General features: G+C 49.7%; 7 protein-coding genes across 7 annotated transcripts; 3 read left to right on the top strand and 4 right to left on the bottom strand.

Moving 5' to 3' along the window:
- Positions 1-404: 404 nt before the first annotated feature.
- On the bottom strand, positions 405-725 carry BU24DRAFT_179848 (uncharacterized protein). The gene has a single exon (XM_033521602.1). The coding sequence runs from the start codon at positions 615-617 to the stop codon at positions 447-449; it is 171 nt and encodes a 56-aa protein (XP_033383862.1). The 5' UTR covers positions 618-725; the 3' UTR covers positions 405-446.
- Positions 708-3040, top strand: BU24DRAFT_179844 (MFS general substrate transporter). Its single transcript, XM_033521601.1, has 6 exons — positions 708-1011; positions 1098-1263; positions 1318-1413; positions 1476-2185; positions 2242-2571; positions 2654-3040. Exons 1-6 carry the CDS (start codon positions 797-799, stop codon positions 2997-2999), a joined length of 1863 nt encoding a protein of 620 aa, XP_033383861.1. The 5' UTR covers positions 708-796; the 3' UTR covers positions 3000-3040.
- Positions 3041-3290: 250 nt separating this feature from the next.
- BU24DRAFT_179836 (3-oxoacyl-reductase) lies at positions 3291-4734 on the top strand. Its single transcript, XM_033521600.1, has 2 exons — positions 3291-4216; positions 4310-4734. Exons 1-2 carry the CDS (start codon positions 3655-3657, stop codon positions 4630-4632), a joined length of 885 nt encoding a protein of 294 aa, XP_033383860.1. The 5' UTR covers positions 3291-3654; the 3' UTR covers positions 4633-4734.
- Positions 4672-6449, bottom strand: BU24DRAFT_441193 (nucleoside transporter family). The gene is made up of 2 exons (XM_033530425.1): positions 6059-6449; positions 4672-6010 (listed from the first exon to the last, which is right to left on the bottom strand). Exons 1-2 carry the CDS (start codon positions 6229-6231, stop codon positions 4837-4839), a joined length of 1347 nt encoding a protein of 448 aa, XP_033383859.1. The 5' UTR covers positions 6232-6449; the 3' UTR covers positions 4672-4836.
- A 140-nt stretch (positions 6450-6589) lies between these two features.
- Positions 6590-8151, top strand: BU24DRAFT_491755 (uncharacterized protein). Its single transcript, XM_033533839.1, has 2 exons — positions 6590-6769; positions 6824-8151. Exons 1-2 carry the CDS (start codon positions 6700-6702, stop codon positions 7885-7887), a joined length of 1134 nt encoding a protein of 377 aa, XP_033383858.1. The 5' UTR covers positions 6590-6699; the 3' UTR covers positions 7888-8151.
- Positions 8122-10250, bottom strand: BU24DRAFT_421824 (SCA7-domain-containing protein). The gene is made up of 4 exons (XM_033527821.1): positions 10078-10250; positions 9843-10001; positions 9097-9708; positions 8122-9038 (listed from the first exon to the last, which is right to left on the bottom strand). The coding sequence occupies exons 1-4, from the start codon at positions 10100-10102 to the stop codon at positions 8512-8514; spliced, it is 1323 nt and encodes a 440-aa protein (XP_033383857.1). The 5' UTR covers positions 10103-10250; the 3' UTR covers positions 8122-8511.
- A 172-nt stretch (positions 10251-10422) lies between these two features.
- BU24DRAFT_390829 (glycosyltransferase family 57 protein) lies at positions 10423-17402 on the bottom strand. Its single transcript, XM_033525086.1, has 14 exons — positions 17271-17402; positions 17130-17208; positions 16383-17073; positions 16193-16332; positions 15832-16142; positions 15695-15782; positions 14323-14388; positions 14206-14264; positions 14104-14153; positions 13967-14058; positions 13841-13943; positions 13772-13788; positions 11960-13722; positions 10423-11907 (listed from the first exon to the last, which is right to left on the bottom strand). Exons 1-14 carry the CDS (start codon positions 17345-17347, stop codon positions 10881-10883), a joined length of 4563 nt encoding a protein of 1520 aa, XP_033383856.1. The 5' UTR covers positions 17348-17402; the 3' UTR covers positions 10423-10880.
- Between the last annotated feature and the right edge of the window lie 744 nt (positions 17403-18146).

Here is an 18146-nt window from a genome sequence, read left to right as displayed (position 1 = left end):
TCCTGGAGGGTTTGCAAAGTTCCAGCTTCTAGGCTTCCGAACTTCTTTTCGAGGAACTATATAGGTGGAATGACATTTCCATCGCTTGCGCCGCGAGACGAGCTCAACGGCTTGTCGCCTTCAACGGTCGACTTGGCGGTGCCTGATACTCCAAGACGAGGAAGATCTTATCTTTCCTTACCTCTCTACTCTGGCCGAGCAACGCAAGACAAGCTCAGAAAGCCTTTCCAAGCTAGCGGCTTCCAACAATGCAATTTGTTGAAATTCCATGTCAAGCCTTTGGGGGGCTTGTGCAAGGCGCCCACGATGATCGATCCGACGACCCACCCACATGGCAAGCGACATCGGCAAACATCGGATTGAACGTGCCGTCGAACGACGAAAAGGACCTCTATGAGTCCCTTAATCCACGATTAATAGCATATGCCAAGCCAACTGGTCGTGTTTTAGCTTACATACGTGGGACATAGACCATCGAATGACAATGATCTAATCTGATCTAGCGTGCGGATCTGATAAGATTTAGGGTTTCGTGCCGTTTTGTGCCCTTCTTTCTCATGATGGTAGTGGTGCACCAGTAACGGTTCAATTACCCCATCGTTCGACTGTCTTCCCATAGCATAGACACCTAGAACTAATAGTAAAAGATTTTTTTCATTCCCTTGTCGCCGATCCTGCCCCCCATCTCTCAAGCTCGTGGCAAAGAATTGCCCTTAGATATAATGGGCCTGACCGCCGCGCGAGATGTTCGCGATGCTCCTGCATCCAACTACACCTTTGGCAACAGTTTACCACCATGAGCGAAAAGGGTGTCTATTCTAGCGGCAAGTCTGCTCAGGGCAATGTCACCACTTCTTCCATCGACCACCACAACGCGGCATCGGAAGAGCGAGGGAATGAGGATGCTGCGTCCGTACATTCGAGCCAACATAGCATACAGACGGGGGTACAGAAGGCGATGATCTTGAGGAAGGCGTGGTCGAGGACGACGCTGGCGATTGCGTTTACTTCGTACGTTTGAATCCATTCACTGCAGCTTGCAGCTAGCTCTCTTTGTTGGTGTTGTTCTACTCCTAACAATGATGGTGGTTTTGCAGTTTGATCATAACGAGCCTGTGTATTGTTTTCTCCGACTACTCTGGCACTGTACTTGAGCCGTATGTTACCAGCGCTTTCAAGCAGCATTCTGCCATGTCGGCGGCGAGAGTCGTCATGAATATCACACGCATTGTCGCGTATCCAGTCATTGCGAAATTGAGTGACGTACGGTCCCTCACCCCCTTTATATATCAGACACGATGTCGCTAATGAACGTAGGTCTTTGGTCGCGCTGAGATGTTTTCAATGTCCATTGCTTGCCAGGCCCTGTCTTTCATATTGTACGCCGCAAGTCAGAACATTGATCAGTACATCGTAAGTGGTAAAATCGAATGCAGTGAATAGGGGAACGGGAAGTTGACGTTAGATATCTCTAGGGAGCTGGTCTGTTTGACGCCATCGGGGGCACTGGTTTCGGTTTGACGCAACAGGTCTTCATCGCTGATGCCACGAACCTGGTCAATCGTGCATTTTGGTCGACGCTCCCCGAGTCCATCACTACAATCCCGGCTTTGTACATCGGTACCATGATCGGAGAAGGCATCCTTCATCATTCTTCGTGGCGCTGGGGTTACGGTATGTGGGCTATTATTGTGCCTGTTGTTGCGATTCCACTCGTTGGCACGATGACGGTCCTGCAGCGACGTGCTGCAAAACATGGCCTCAAATCGACAAAGACCCTGTCCGCTATTGCTGGATGTGAAGCCAACGACCCTCTGACGAAGAAGATCTTCCACCTGCTCTGGGACGAGCTTGATCTCCCCGGTATGGCTCTTCTGATCACCAGTCTCTCGCTCATTCTTATCCCCATCTCCCTCACTGGCTCCTTCAATTCCGGACGCTGGAAGGAGGGTTCATTCATTGCAATGATCGTTGTTGGTTTCGTACTGTTCGTCGCATTCCTCGTCTGGGACATGAAGTTTGCGCGTAAGCCGTATATTCCAACTAGAATGGCGAACCGCACAGTCATCTGCGCCTGCGCTATCCAGCTCTTTGATTTCATGGAGTACTCTTCCTTCACGATCTTCTTCCCAAGTTACCTACAGGTCGGAGGTGGATTCTCTCCGGGCCACGCGACGAGAATTGAGTGAGTCTACCCGTGTTGCAGCATCCAAGTCTTGTCAATGCTGATGAAAGTAACAGTAACTCCCTCCGTGTCGCTTTCCAGATCTCGGGTCTTCTCTTCGCCATCGCAATGAAGTACACAAACAACTCAAAGGCATTCGTCCTCGCCGGCCCACCACTCGTGATCCTCGGCCAGGGCCTCATGATATACTTCGTCCGCAAGCCTGACGGCTCGCACGGCAGCGAAGCCATGTTCATCGTCTCAAAAGTCCTTAGTGGTATTGGACGCGCTGCGTTCCAGACGGCTGGACAAGTCGCTGTGCAAGCGGCCGTTTCGAGACAGGAAGTCGCCGTCGCAACAGGTCTATTCCAAGCATCGAACAGCATTGGCGGTGCTTTCGGCGTCAGGTATGTGTATCCCTTCTTCCTCAAGTTCCCCCAATCACCACCCCCTTAAACTACCACATACTGACCTGTCTTCCTTACTCAGTATGTCCGGAGCAATCTGGCGCAACACGCTCCCCAACAAACTGAAATCCTACCTCCCCGAAAAAGACAAGGCCTCCGCCCTTAAGATCTTCCAGTCCATCGTCGTCGCACAGAAATACAAGCCCGGCACCCCGTCCAGGGACGCCATCAACAGAAGCTACGGCGAGAGCCAGCGCTTATTGGCCATCGTGGCTACGTGTCTCTGCGTGCCGAATCTCATTCTCATGTTTTTCATCAAGAATGCGGATCTCAAGGCGTTGGATGAGAAGGAGAAGGAGAGGTTGGAGAGGGAGAAGATGGAGGTGGAGGATGGTGCGGATGGAGGTGTTAGGACTGCGGGGAATTGAGAGAATACATGATTTTTATCGATTTTGGAAATTGGGATAACAGTAATGTCTGAATTCTTAGGAGCGCTACATAAAAATGTTTCATGAGAATGGGTAATGTAGTTGTGTATCAACGATATCGGTACCTAGGTATCTAAAGTTTACCTTAGACCAAAACAAATCTTCTATATATTCATTCGATTGTCTCGACACAGAGAAAAACTCCCGCCTGTAGTGTATTATTTAATTAAAGTATTCGTTCCGATTGATTATCATGCAAGATACTTTCGAGGTAGACATAATTGAAGATAGCCCAGCGCTAGCCAATAGGTGTCGAAGATCCGGGGCCCCTCATCTGGGGTTAGCAACCCAGCCCTTCCCTGCCATCTCTACTAACAAAGTTAACATCATGCCGAGGTTCGTTGGAGCTCTCCACCGCAGCTTGTAACCGACTCTAGAGAGTCATTACGAATTAGCTATAATTACAAACAATTGCATATCCTCCGCTCTTCCTTACTTTTAATTCTCAATTATACCCCTATCAATTAACATTCGAAAACATTTTCCTGTGTAGTAATATATATCATCGCTCCATTATCAATCTTTGATATACAGCTCCTACACACCAACTCCCCCTCATCCTCATACTCACTCCACTGAACAAATCCCACCCAAAATGGCGCACCACGCAGCAAAAGATGACCTCCGCGTCTCCAACCTCTTCAACTTCAGCTCCCACATCGCGCTCGTGACAGGCGGCGCAACAGGCCTGGGAGAAATGGCGGCGCAAGCCTTCGTCCAGAACGGCGCCCACGTCATCATCGCCTCACGCAAGGAATCCGAGCTCAAGCTCACCAGCGACCGTCTCAACAAGCTGGGCCCCGGAAAGTGCGAGTACATAATCGCAGACCTGAAGGACAAGGACGGCTGCGTGAAGCTCGCCCAGGAGGTCAAGAAGCGCGTTGACAGGCTCACAGTGCTCGTCAACAACACGGGCGCCACGTGGGGTGACGACTATTATAATTTCCCTGAGCATGCGTGGGATAAGTTGATGGCGCTGAATGTCAAGAGTATCTTTTACATGACTGTCGAATTGGAGCCGCTGCTGCTCAAGGGCGCGAATGCGGATACGCCGAGCAGGGTCATCAATATCGCTAGTATGGCGGGTATCCAGACTATTGATGTGACGACCGGCGAGGGTGGTGGATTGAGCCAGCCGGGTCATGGAACTTTCAGTTGTGAGTGTTCCATGTCTTCTTTACAACTCCCTATTGAATCTTTGGGTCCTTCAATGGGCCATTACTTGAATGAATGCTAATACACACGCCCAGATGGTCCTGCAAAGGCAGCCTGCATCCACCTCACCAAGCTGCAGGCATCCAAGCTGGCTCCCAAGAACATCATGGTCAACGTCATCTGCCCAGGCGTCTTCCCGTCCCGCATGACGAACTACGGTCTCGACAAGTTCATGGACACTCTCGTCGCCGGTCAGCCCACGGGCAGGATCGGAAAGCCCTCCGACTTTGGCGGTTTGGTGCTGTTCTTGAGCTCCGCGGGTTCGGCGCACATGACTGGTAATGCCATTGAGTTTGATGGCGGTAGCACGTTGAGTGGACATAGGGGGAAGAGGGGACAGGCGGAGAGTAAGATCTAGATGTGTTGACACCGGGGAAGTCACTTCCTTATCTTAACAATCTGAGAGATGAAAAAAAAAATGAGAATGCTATAGCACCAATGCTTCAAGTAGATTTGAGTCGCATATCTGTATATAAATGGTTACATGACAATGATAAAAAATTCCGAAAACGCCGTCCTAATGATACATATGTGTATTCATCTCGATGTCAACTTAACGGTCTTATCCGGCAGCGAAGAAACTCATAAAGCTGCCAACAGTCAATCCTGCAACGAGACATAGTGACATGAAGCCACCAGCAGCTTCCCGCTCTTCTGGATCAACCCATTCTACAAAGCCCATCATACAATTGCTTCCGATATATCCATTTGTGACTCCGAACAATGCTTGAACGATGAAAAGGTAGAAGAAATCGGAGTTGACTTTCGCCCCCTTTCCTTGGAGGTTGCAAAGTAGATAAAGGGGGATGAAGGCGATCCTAGAGGCGGAAAGGATGAACAGGGTACGAGGATATGCGGTCAGACTTAGTTTGGGAATAGCAGGAAGCATACGCCCGGTCAAATCTCCAAGATTCCAGAAGAGGAAAGCGATAGGAATGAAGGTAGCTGGCTGGTAGATGCGCGAAGAAGTGGCAGGATCGCGGACACTCTGAATTTGCGACGTATAGACTGGGTAAAGCATGGTGAGAGCGAAGGTCAGGAAGACCGCGGCAGCCAACCAGAATAGCTTCCTGAAAAGAACAGTCAGGGGAATTGACTTCTTGCCACCACTTAGTGGTAGACCAGCCTCGTCTTCGTCGGGAGCCAAGCTATCCTTGAGCCGGTCCTTTGCACTGTTTCTTGAAAGCAGATAGACGAATGCGACCAAGGTTATCGCAGAAACCGCAGAAGCTGTCAAAAAGTATGCAAACGCTGACGTGCTTGACCCCTGTGCACCATTCTCTGATGATTGGTTACCCGATACGGAGAGAACAGATATAATCTGAGCGATGCAAGGGAGCACACCGGCGATACCTTGGCCCGCCATGATACCCTGTGTATACTCCTCATGGCCGAATCCAGACACGAAAGCAAAGACACCATTCTGACACAATCCAGTGGCCAGACTTGCGACGAAGACTACAACCATAAGAAACCCAAAGTAGACTCCAGGTGACACTCCTAGGAAGATTCGGGTGGATATTGCCAGCAAGGTGAAAACAACGATGTTCAGGACGAGAGAGGCTACAATGCGCTTTGGATATGAAGCTCTAGCTTGAAGCTTGGTCAACACGATCATGGACCCCAGATTGCCAACGGTCGATACTGATAGTTCTGCGGACTGGAAGTTGCGAAGAAGTCGATCGTCGGCTTCGAATCGTTTTTGGAAGTAGGGAGCAGCGGCAAGGAACATATTCCTACAGCGGTCAACACCTTATCATCTTAAAATTGGTAAGTCTACGTACCATGCCCACAGCATAGCAACCCCAAGCAACAGGAAGACTGAGTAATCTATCCATGAGAAAGCGCCAGCATGCTGCTTGGGGTGCTCGATTTGTTCTCCATTCGGACCTTCGGATCCACCCTCTAAGGGCTCATAAGAGATCCTCCTCTCGAAGATCTTGCGTATCCGTTCCATCTTGAAGAACTGCTGATCGTCGAGTCGATATAGATGTTTTGAGGAAACGTTTCCGGCGATGCGATAATGGACGTTGGATCACCCGTGGAATGTATGAGGCTTAAAGAAAAGACGTGTTGGTTGAGTTGCAAAGGCAGGATCCCATTTTTCTCGTCTAAGGCATGGCCACGACAACAGCTAAGGAGGCGCAGGTGACGATGTATGTTCACGAGTTGAGGATGGTGCCTGGCACATGATGTCGCGCTCACCACATGAGGCTTGGCGTGGCCAGCGCGGCGGTCCGACGCACGTTCCTTCCAAGCCCCCGCGATCAATCATTGCCCCACTGGGCAGACATCACCTTGAAGTCAATTCATCCCTGCTTCATTGTTACACCAACTTTCCCACGAAGCTCCAAATTGGTGCATATATACATAACCCACATTTTACTAATATTCGATATCAGATTCTCATGATATCTTCTCCAAGATGTCGACAAACGCACCACAAACATTGTCGGTGATGCGAAAGCGCAATGAGGCGCCTGTGGATTCACTAGGTATGGCGCAAAAGTTACAGAAGACCATTGCCTGTCTGATACTGATTCGTGTAGTGGTCGAGCACAATAACAAGCGTTTCAACAATGACCTACATCCATCATCTTCCACGACTTCGCTGAAGAGGAAATTCGATCGAGACGCTGAAGCGCAATCAAGTACTGCAGCAGATGACACCCCCGCCTCCGCTGACCCAGGAGGAAAGCGATTGAAAGGGCATACGAGAAATGGAACCGTGATCTGGAGGCGCATTCGAGTCCCGCATTCCGCCGAGTCGCGAACTTTGGCAGCACCTCCCCCGCAAACACCAAATCGTCGCTTCCACGTATCTCACACGGATGGAAAGCGGGTACTCGTAGAACGACCACACGTCTTAGAAGGAAATGACGACGGCAAGAATGTTTCACAAGAAGGAGAAACTATTCACCAGATACCTGTGCCTAAACCCCAGCCCTCACCACCACTCAAGAGACCGGGAGCAAACACCGCAAACCGCCTCAAAGCATCTCAGCCCAGCACGCCGGCTAAACCCAAGCCTATCCGCCTCGGCCCCTCGGAAGAAACAATTCGTCAGTTTGAGCAGTTCTCAGAGCAGGTCGAGAATGAAGAGATAGCAAAGGCAGCAGTAGGGACTCCCCACCGATCCCCACTCAAATTCAAGCCCACGGTGCCCAAGCTGCGCTACAAGGACCGTCATCCGGAACAATTCGCCGATGCCATGGACGTAGACACCGACGAGTACGTCTACGACACATACGTCCGTGAGATCATTATGCCCGACGCGGACGGAAACATTCCAGAGTTCGAGGGCACGGTCGGATTCATCGTACTGGCCGAGGAGGACGAAGAATGGTGGTTTGGCGAGGACACGAGTGATAAGGAGTTCGACACCGATGACGAGGACGAGAACGCGGAAGACTACTACGCGAACGATTACCCCGAGGACGAAATGAGCTCCGAAGACGAGTTCGATAGGGGGGCGTACAATTATTTCCATGGAGAGTCCGACGAAGAGTACGACCTGGCGGATGAAGTTGGAGATGACGATGACAAGCATTTCCGTGCTGTCGCGCCGAAGGCGAGGACAGGGTACTGGGGCGGGCTTGGGGAGAAGGATTGATCAATTGGATGAATCGTGAACGTCATCTCATATTGGAATACATAGGAATGAGGAACTCCTGGAGACAAAAGTCTGTTCCAGTATTTGCAATCACCACATGCCCAACGTTTGGCCCACTTTGGATACTCCCTGGGCTTACCTAGAATATTTGAATATTCTAAGGATATCAGAATGAATCGAAAAACACACACACACACACACACACACACACACACACACACACACACGGTTCATAAGCCCACACACAATCTGCTCATAATGATTCTCGTCTAGACTAAACTCGAATGAGTTTTTACTTGAAGTCATGCCACGCTTCCATTCATCCGCCATCGCCATCGTCTTGAATGCTTTGTTGTACATGAATGTTGTAAAATTACTAATAGCGGTGATTCCATGAGCCATGAGTCCTTCTGGAACGACCGGCCCGATAAAAGAGGGTATCTTTGTTGATGTGTCTAACGCCTGTCCCTAGCCCCGTGGTGAAATGATCAAAACGCAAAAAAGAAGAAGAAATAAACCACCGTATGCTGCACGCTCCCCTAGCCACGGGATGATGCGCTAACGAAGAAGTGTTTGGAGTAACGACACACGACGAACCCGTCGAAAGAGTCCGGGAAGGAAAGTCTATGATGCGCCTGCGCTTGCAACGCTCGCCATGCTTCCTTTGCGTTGTTGCGGCCCGGGGCCTGGTAACTGTCCTGGGAGAATCTGCCGCGGGCCGTTTCCGGAGACTCCCATGCCTATGGAGCTTTGTCGTCTGCTGCCTGGGTTGAGGCCGCCTGCAGAGCCATCGAGGCCGGCACTCAGGGGGGTCGAGAATCCCATGCCTGGGAAGTTCTCCGCAGTCGCGCTGTTGGGTGCACCCATAGTGCTCAAGGATAGTCCGCGATTAGCTCCCATGTCAGGATTTGCTGCAGGATTCGAAAACATGGTTCCGCCGCCAGGTGGTGCGCCGAGAGCAGAACGGAGCATATCTTTCATTCGGATGTACTGGTACTTAGACCTCTGTGGCACGTGCACAAAGGTTGCCGTTGGTCGCGGACGGTATCGAGTGAGTGCAGCCATGATGGCTTCCTTTTCTTCGTCCGAGTCAACCGCACCCGAGGGCTCGAGATCCTCGGGCAAGGGCGCGTTCGCGTCTATTGCAGCACCTAGAAAGAAAGGGTGAGTCACGTGCCGCTGTATTTAGAGTGAAAAGAATACACCTACGTTGTTGTTTTGCCTGGTTCTTTTTCTGATATTGCGCCAGAAGCATGTCATATGGCAGACTTCGGCCAGGAACCGCTCTCTTCAAACCCATGCTGTGACTTTTGCACGTCAAACTCCTCGCACAGAAACCACCATTCGGGAGCGCAACACCACACTGCCTCTCTACATCAACCGGACCCTTGGTCTTCGCCGGTTTCGCTTTCGGCTCGTCCTTCTTCTTCTTTTTAGCATTTGGTTTCTCAGCATCTGCGTCAATCTTCCTCTTCTTGCCCTTTTTAGCTCCGTCGCCGTCAACCGCTCCCTTGATGGCGGATTTGCGAGCATTCTTACCACCGTCCTCATCTTCACCTTTCTCTTTCCGAAGTGCTGCATCCTTTGCTTCTTTCGCCTCCTTCTTCTTCTTAAGCTTCTCCTGCTTCTTGTTCAGACAATCGCGGGTATGGTTGGCGGCCGCGGCGCGGTTAACGGGACGACGGCAGTGTTTACATTGTACGAGATCGACTTTGTCTTCGAGGGGCCGGCCTGTTGGAAAGGCAGATCGGATCTTCTCGTCGGCTGGGTTGACGAGAGGGTGCGCAGAGTCGGTATCGTTAGGTTTGGGGGCATCGATATCTAGGGGGAGTTAGTTTCGAATGGTCGTGAAATACGTCAGAACGACAATGTCGGCGATAGTCCGCAGAATTCTAGTTGATGCGAAGCTCTATGGAGGTCCAGGGAAAATTCATGGAGCTCCAGGGGAGACGTACTGAGAGTCTCACTCTCCTTCCAGTTGCCTGGAATCGAGGGTTGAGGTGCCGGCTTCTTGAGCTTAATTGATACGGTCCCAGTTAGGCCATCCTTTTCGTTCAGTTCCTTGAGTGTGTCCTCTACGATGCGAATGTCGAACAACCTGGGCTTGCGACCGGCTGTCGAAGCTGGACGCGCTATCACCGTTAGCCAGATGCAGGTAGCGGGGGGCGTGTTGTCGCGGGCTTGAACCACCTTTGTGAGCGCCATTTGCAGACATGGCGATAGAGGTACGAGTGCGCGATGGGGGTCAGAGACCCCAAGAACTGGTTGTGTATGTGTCTTCTGCGCGGCGAGATGTCGTGCAGGCTCAACAGGGGCTGCTTAAATGGACGTCGCCGCTTCTGTTGATGGCTGTAACCCTTGCCCGGCCGTGATCGCGAAGACTGCCCTTGCAGCAGGCGTTCCAGGGCCGCCAAGACCGATGATTATGTAAGATACCATAATTCAACAGAACCACTACGTCTCTCATCAGTTTTTGATACATAATGATTATTTGTTTAGAAGCACGGGGGCCATTGATGTAGAGATATTTTGTATATACATTGATACTTTGGAAGTATGTTTCCTCTAGTGCCAGACCTCAATATCAGAAGCAGTGAAGCTTCATGTAATGCTATGTAAAGATAAACATGCTGAGCAATCGCCTATTGCTGCAAGAAAGTAGATGATCTATACCTCCGGGCAGAAATGAGTCCTTCAACAGGATGGTTTCGAGCCCCCCAACACCCCATATATGCATGAACACACATTTAAAAAAACCTCCAGACTTCAAACTCCAAGACAGTGCCCCGACAACCCCAGCAGGGTGGTGATCACTGTTCAAGCATAATCGAGAGTGTCTTTCGAGAAACGCCTTTGCTGTGACATGCTGTTCATAAATCGTTACCCACATGGAATGGGCTGAGAATAACAGTGCGCGCAAGGGCCAGCGGCACCGTTCATCGGCCGTTATGGTTGATGTTTGTGTGATTTGGGTGTGGCCATGGAGCCACACCTTACTTTTTGCCTTTGGCTTTCGTAACTTTGGCGCTACCTCTCTTCTTACGAGGAGGTTCATATTCCTCCATATAGCTGTATCCCACCTCGTTTCTCATGATGCTGTTGGTCCACAGAAGGCATCGGTCTGCGGTGGCTTCTGCCTGTGAATACCCCTTGGCTCGTTTCGAGACTCGCGTGCCAACTGGTTCATCAGCAGTCTTGGCTTTCTCAAGCTCTGCGAAGTGGCTGTTCATCTTAAGCATATACTCCGCAATCTTATCACGGCAGATTTGGAGTTCCTTGCGGAGGGCCTTCTCTCGAATGCCACGCTCATCCAACCAAGCCATGAGCTGGTCCAATTCTTCTGGTTCATCGTAATACCCCCATTCCGTGGATGCGTTCAGATGGGTTAGACCTTCCTCTTTCTCTTTTCGTTGCGGAACAGTAAAGCCAAACTCCTCTTTGTCTTGTGATAGTGCAGGTTCTTCGAGGTTGGGCTGAAATTCGTACTCATCTGGCCCTTGTACCCATAGACGACCATTTGCGTAGCCGTAGCTGGCTGTCGAACTTGTTGGAACACCGCCGTAAGGCATGCCGTTATGCTCAAACCAATAATACTTGTTCAGGAAACGGTCCTTTCCAAGAAGCTTGCAACGATGGACCATGGTTTCCCTCAGATCCTCGTCCAACTCATTTATGGTAGCTTCACACTCCTTCAAATCGTCCTTTTTCTTGTCGATCGCTTTTAGAAGTCTGTCCCACTCTTTCTGTTGCTTGGTCTTTGCGGCTTCGATTTTCGCTTTCTTGGCCTTTTCCTTCTTGATGGCGTCCGCTTCCCGCTTGCGCTTATTCTGTTTCGTGTGCCGAAGCTTGCGATTGCCCGATTTTTGCTCTGGTGAAGACTCGACTCCGGCGTCCGTATCTTCTTTGGTTTCGCTCAAAAAAGATGCGTCCTGATCTTCTTTAACAACTTCCGGTGAAGTTGGTACATTAAGCGGCAGTTGAATCTTCCGCTCGTTGTCAAGTTTAAACAGCTCGTCGGCACTATTCTAATTAGCTCTTATGGAAATAAACAGAAGAGTATGCATGGACTCACAGTTCTTTACGCCTCTTTTGGTTCTCGATCTTGTCCTTGCGGAGTCGAGTCAACTCCTGTGAGGCGGCGACAAGCTGTTCACGGAATGTCTCCGTAGTCACAGTCAATTGCAAGACCATTTCTAGGGCGGCTATGCGTAAGTTGACGTCGAGATGCTTGTAGTTCAGGGCAATATTGTCAATAGACGGATCCTCATCAGCTGGAACCAGCTCAGCAAGTATTTGCTCACAAGTCTCTTTCTGGTACGAGTTGAAAGAGAGGGCATATAGAACACCAACAAGGATGGATTGCCATCCACCCTCGCTGAAGTATCGAAGCTTGCATCGTTCAATCCAGTCGAATTCTTCCAGGAACTCCGGGGCTCTGTGGAGATCTTCGGGCTCTGGTGTCGGCGTACGTTGTTTGGCCAATGCGTTCGCTTCAGATTTCCTCATGCTGCTACGAGTTGACCGGGCTGGTGGCTCGGGTTCAGGCTCGGGCTCAGGGCTCTCGCTTTCACTCGACTCGTCCTCAGAGTCATCAGCTCCTGGAACTGAGGGAATCGATACTTGGAGCTCTCCCTCTTCATCCACGAGCTGATTCAATATGGCGCAGTGCACTTCGGCGAGAAGTTCACAGTCTACCTCCTCAGAAGTAAAGCACATTGCATCCACAAAGTCATCGATGGTGAATGAATCCAGCGCATACACACCATCATGAACGTTCAATGTCTCCCATGCACACAGAATTGGACCCACGCTCTTCATTAGAACACCCTTCTCTCTCTTTGGAGGATCGGCACCGTCAGGTACATCGTCGCAAAGGAATTTTAATGGCGGTCGTGAGATGTTAGTTCGGGGTTGCTTTATCTTTAGATCCTCCATAGGATACTTTATGGGCTCGAACGGCTTCGCTAATGGCGGCGTCGGTCGCTGTCGTGGCTGCTGAGCCTTTTGTCCTGATTGCGACTGTTGCTGTTCCTGCTCCTGCTGCTGAATACGCTGCATCTCCGACTGTGCTGTCTGCATTACACCATTTATGAAGGGTCGCCCGATTGGTAGATATAGCGCGTTTGTCAAAAAGGCGGGAAGATTGGAAGGAAGCATATCCTCTGGTTTTGGGCCTGGAGGTATTATTTGCGGATGGGGCGGTTGGTGGTGCGGAGGTATGCCATGGTACGGACGAGGATATAGGTTGTCGTGTCCTTGAGGCGGAAGTAAAGCAGGTGGATTGGGGTCGTGGAAGGGAAATTGAGGGTTTATTGAGAAATTGAGAAAGGCGGGATGGTGTGGCGGTAGGGCCCCTTGTCCATTGCCCAAAGCTGTACCGTTCAGAGGTCCTGTTCCATTGTGATGTAAAGCGTTGTGATGATTTGTAGAGTTTGCTGCCTTCTTCGCCGCCATTACAGCATCGCGGGTTTTGGCCTTGGGAATTGTGGTGCTAATCCGATACCGTTTCGCGAGGTGGTCCTTTACAATCCAAGGCGCACCGTTCCATGCTTCCCTTGATACGGCACTTCGTAAGAATTGCTTCAAGATCAGTTTCGAGTAAACCCTTCGGTCACGCTGTAGCTCCGCCGCCTTATAGCGAATCAACTCTTCTCCTGATCCGTCCAGGGTGATGTGATATACAAGTGATCGAAATTGGTCGTCCGGTGCATGACTCGAGTATATGCTTTGAATCCTCGAGGTTTGATCAACAATCTGTGAAATGACCCCATATCGCTTTGTGTTTTCGTGTTCAACGGATACTCGGTCGCCAACCATATAGTGCTCTCTGAAATGCTTAGGAATTGTTAGTTATTATCCAGACGCGAAATATGTAGTAACGTACGTCGAACACGGTATTCACTGCAAACATATTAGTATGATCAACTCGCAGTGCGTGACAAGTCAAACTTACCTAGATCGTCCATCCTCGCGGTATTTCGAAATTGCACAAACTCCAGTACACGAGACCTTAAGCCCTCAGGGAAAATACTGTTGATCTCCTTGGACGCCTCCATCTATATTCGCGTTAATGAATAACTAGATCCCAAACATGGTGTGGCTTGCAAACCTCGCTCTCTCTAGCTTCGAAATATGTGTACCCCGTGTGTCCGGTCGATTCGCATGTGAAGACTTTCTGAAATAAAGGTTAGTATATAGGAACTCAGGATCGGGGACAAATTTCGGGCGTTGGGTCGGGCGGACGTGCCTGTGAATAGAAGTCGCGTCTGCGATGATGTCAGTGAATGGCGGAGCAATGGCGTCAAATAGGGAAGTTACCTTGCCAGGAACTTGTCGTATTCCGTGAAAACCTCTCCTGTCTCCTCGATAGCCCACACCTATCCAGAAATGTCAGTCTTAGTGTGCTCGGGTCAGTGGGTAGAGAGAATGGCGCACCTCCGTCTGGTCATTGAGAGATGGAGGTAACGGCTCGAGTTTGACGGGTTTCCGCTTGAATTGAACCTGTCCAGGTCAGAAATCCTGACGTGAATTATTGTTTCCATGTCTCCCTACCATCTTCACCAAACTTCTTGGTCATAGGAATCTTCGAAAGGTGCCGAAATAGCTTCCGCATCCGCAATCTGCGGGAGCCCTGCGGAGGTGCTGCGGAGGTGTCCCGGAGATCTGGTCGCGTAAAACTTGATATCTGAAGGCGTTTCTGGATTGCTGTGAGGTACAATGGCTACTCCGGAACGTGTTTAAGGTGGGAAATAGCTCGAATAGCGACCAGTTGTTGTCCTTCAAAAAGTTGTCGCAACCGTTCGCGGTTCCGCCTGTGGTCTCGCGACGCGTCTTGATATTTGCCGGCGCGTCCACCTGAGAACTTGAATAGTGTGTTGGTTGACGTGTAGTCGGGGGCGAGTGGAGCGATCACAATAGAAAAGAAAAGTAAGAGAGAAGGAAAGGCGAAATAGGGTAGAATCAAAGAGGTAGGGCGACACGGCCAATAGATGTGGATGACTAACGACCGGGTCCACCAACTACCCAGAGGACCATCACACACTTCGTCAATGATGTTGCACGTTAACACAGCGGCCACCAGGGGTATTTGTACTCGTTCTGATTGCTGCAAGTAGCTTAATTAGGCCAAACAACCCAAGAGACCTTCGTGCCCAATTATACGGCTTTATGTACTTACCCATTCACATATAACTTCACGGTGCATCGCCTCGAGCCACCACCTAGGCATATAGGTCACGATGACCCACTACCCCAAGAGGCAAACAGGGTAAAGATATTCACCGCATCCGCCGAACGCCGTTTCCAACGATCTTGAATCACCTGAATAATCTACCTCATCTACTATTCTATATCTCTCATGCTTTTCCAGATTACCCAAATAGGAAATCTGAGATGCGCTGGATGCTAACCTTCCGCTACAAGTCTTCTAGGCTGACAGCGTGTGAGAACGAAAGGCAACCAGGGTCCATTGATCAAATTATGCAATCCTAGAGAAAACCTTTCTTAACACGGGAAAGTATTTAAAGCAAGAGACATATAATATACGCGCCATAGGTCATTATTTCAGTGCCGCTGGGGCATTGGAAATCTTACCATGGAAATGATATGAACATGGCCTTCAGTGATTTATCATGATAAAACGTACATCGAAGAATCGGAAGAGAGGAACCTTTAATTTTACACTCTAAGAATCAAGATATACTACAGAGAACCCCAGCCAGCTACCAACCACGCCAATAGCGGAGTATGTACTCGTAAACATCAGCGGTAGAAACTCAAGTCGACTACCGAATATGATTCCATGAACCAAAGAGCAGTAAGCAATCAGAGGAATCGACAACGCAATATAAATCAACGAGAAACGGTCAAGCAGGAAGATTCGAGGGTGGGGTGATCTAACACCGTTAGTGGTAATTTCAAGAGCAAGGAGAAGTTGGCACTTACGCAGGAGCGAGGCGATCAAAAGCTATGAGAAACAGGATCAGCCATAGAATTGTGTACACGGTCTTGATCGGGAACTCGGCCGCTGTGAACAGCAAGGGGAAAAGAGAGACGTGACCTGCGACCGCGAGCGGTCTAAATGCACCAAAGTATCGACGATCGCGAAGGGCAATGAGACTGAATGGGATTATGACGATGAGAATGGCCTTCTCATGGACGTGCCAGCCAAAAAGAAACGAGGCATAGCCACAAAGTGTGACAGCGCCGACAAATGTTTCCCAAGTTGGCTTGTAGAGTAGGCGAAGCAAGAAGGGCTGTCTAATGTCAGTCGTCAATTTTCATGTAAATAGATCCCAACACTCACAGTTTGGAATCCTAGTGTCAATAGGAAACATGTCAGAGGGGTAATGTCCGGTAGCACAGCGAACGAAGAATCGCCAACTAGACCTCGAGTAACGCTGTGAACAGCGTTGGGGTCAACCTCCAACTTTAGGTAGGGTGCCACTGTACGAGTTAGATTGGGAGTCCATTTCAGCGATGTGAACAGCGCTTACAGTAAATTAGCACTCTATCAGTGAAAGAGTAAATTGCCCAGATGTTTGGTGCCCAATAGGCATGGCAGAGACCCCGAGAGAAAGGAAAGAGACGAGACAACAGTTGCTCGATTTGACCCCATTTGACAAAAGGTCCGAATGCGCTGGCGAACGTGACGAATAGACCAATTGCTAGCTTGATGCAATTAAAGAATCGAATACCAATGTACGGGAATGAGGAAAATGTCTTCAGACAATACGCGCGTAGTAAGAAGACGAAGTAGGCCGGCGCTAGGTAAAGGTAGATATGCTTGAAACAGAGCAGCGCAGCAAACAAGATCCCACTCAAGAGCAATGTCGAATCGTTCCGCGCAAGGACAAGAGACAGGACGAGAATACCGAACAGGAAGCCATTGTATTGGAAATGGATATGGTCGATGATGAGTACTCCTGGGGAGAGGAGGATGGACAAAGCTGCAGCGTGAGCAAGAGTCTTAGACTTCGCGCCCTTCACATAAACATGCAGAGCATACACCAGTACAAGTTCTGACAGAATGACCGTAGTACGCTGGAAGTAGATGGTCTGCCAGCTATCGTATTCTAAAGACTTGACGTTAAGCAGTGCCGGCTCGACATATGCTGCTACTTGTGATAGTATCCATTCAAAGTAGGCGAAAAATGGAGGATAGTCCAGAGTCCACTCTGAGGTTTTCTATCCATACATTAATTGAAAAATTCAAGCAAATGATAAGTTTACGGCAGCCGAACCTCATAATACCATTGCTTGATGGGCAGAGAATGTGTCAGCGCCAACCAATTGCGATGAACTTCAAAATCAGTCGATTTACTGTTCAAATTGTATCAGTATTCACTCCATTAGGCAGATGTCCTTTTTCAATTACTACGTACTAACTTGGGAACAAGAGCACCTTCAGGGCCGTGGCCACAACGGCGGACTGAAAGATGGTTGGATAAACCCCCGACATCCTGAAAATTCGCAACTGAGGATTGGAGGGACACGAAACATTGAGCCGAGTAGAGATTTGGACGTTGGATCAGCCAAGACGTTGCGGTCAACGCCACAAGTGGCTGAAGCGAGGCACGCTAGTCGATTTCCTCTAACCACATCGAGTCCCGACATCATAGCTTGCAGTAAAATTTATGACTGAATCATGTAGACGCGTGTAATAGATACCTATTTAATGCGCCAGAAAAGCAGCTGATCGAAAATTCCAGGATATTTCCTGGAAAAATTGATGGTTTCCACTGCTTCTTTTGCAACGAACAACATTTAACGCCAGGCATGAGGAAAGTCTTCCGTTCCACTATCTACAGCTCCGGCCCCTGATGTTCACACGCGCACACACAACTCTAGGTACCCCCGGATTGATGACATAAGAAGCCGGAGCCAGTATCGTCAGCGAAGGCCCGCCGGTGGGTGCTAGTGTTGTCTAGGTGGACATTAATCTCTCCATGACCTGTTCTTAAATTTGGTGATCTCATGTACTCCGTACTAGGCGTGTTGGATTTCTCCTCTCCTTCAATAGTACTAGAGCACCATGCAATGGATCTTACACCCGAACCTTTCCAGTCCAAGAGCTGCATCATGTGTCAGGCCAAACTATACGCGCAGACGAGATTCTATGCACGGAGTACTGTATTATGTATAATATGTTATCTGCACACAGCATCTAATACGATTATGTAGGGCATAAAGAAGGGCTGGTCAAAGGAGAACATCTCTCCCACGTGAGAAATGCGCCTCCGACTGGATCGGGGAGAAAC

Source organism: Aaosphaeria arxii, assembly GCF_010015735.1.
Source record: "Aaosphaeria arxii CBS 175.79 unplaced genomic scaffold BU24scaffold_4, whole genome shotgun sequence".
Classification (NCBI taxonomy): Eukaryota; Fungi; Ascomycota; class Dothideomycetes; order Pleosporales; genus Aaosphaeria; species Aaosphaeria arxii.
Note: the sequence above shows the minus strand (reverse complement) of the source record. Positions and strands in the feature narration are given on the sequence as shown.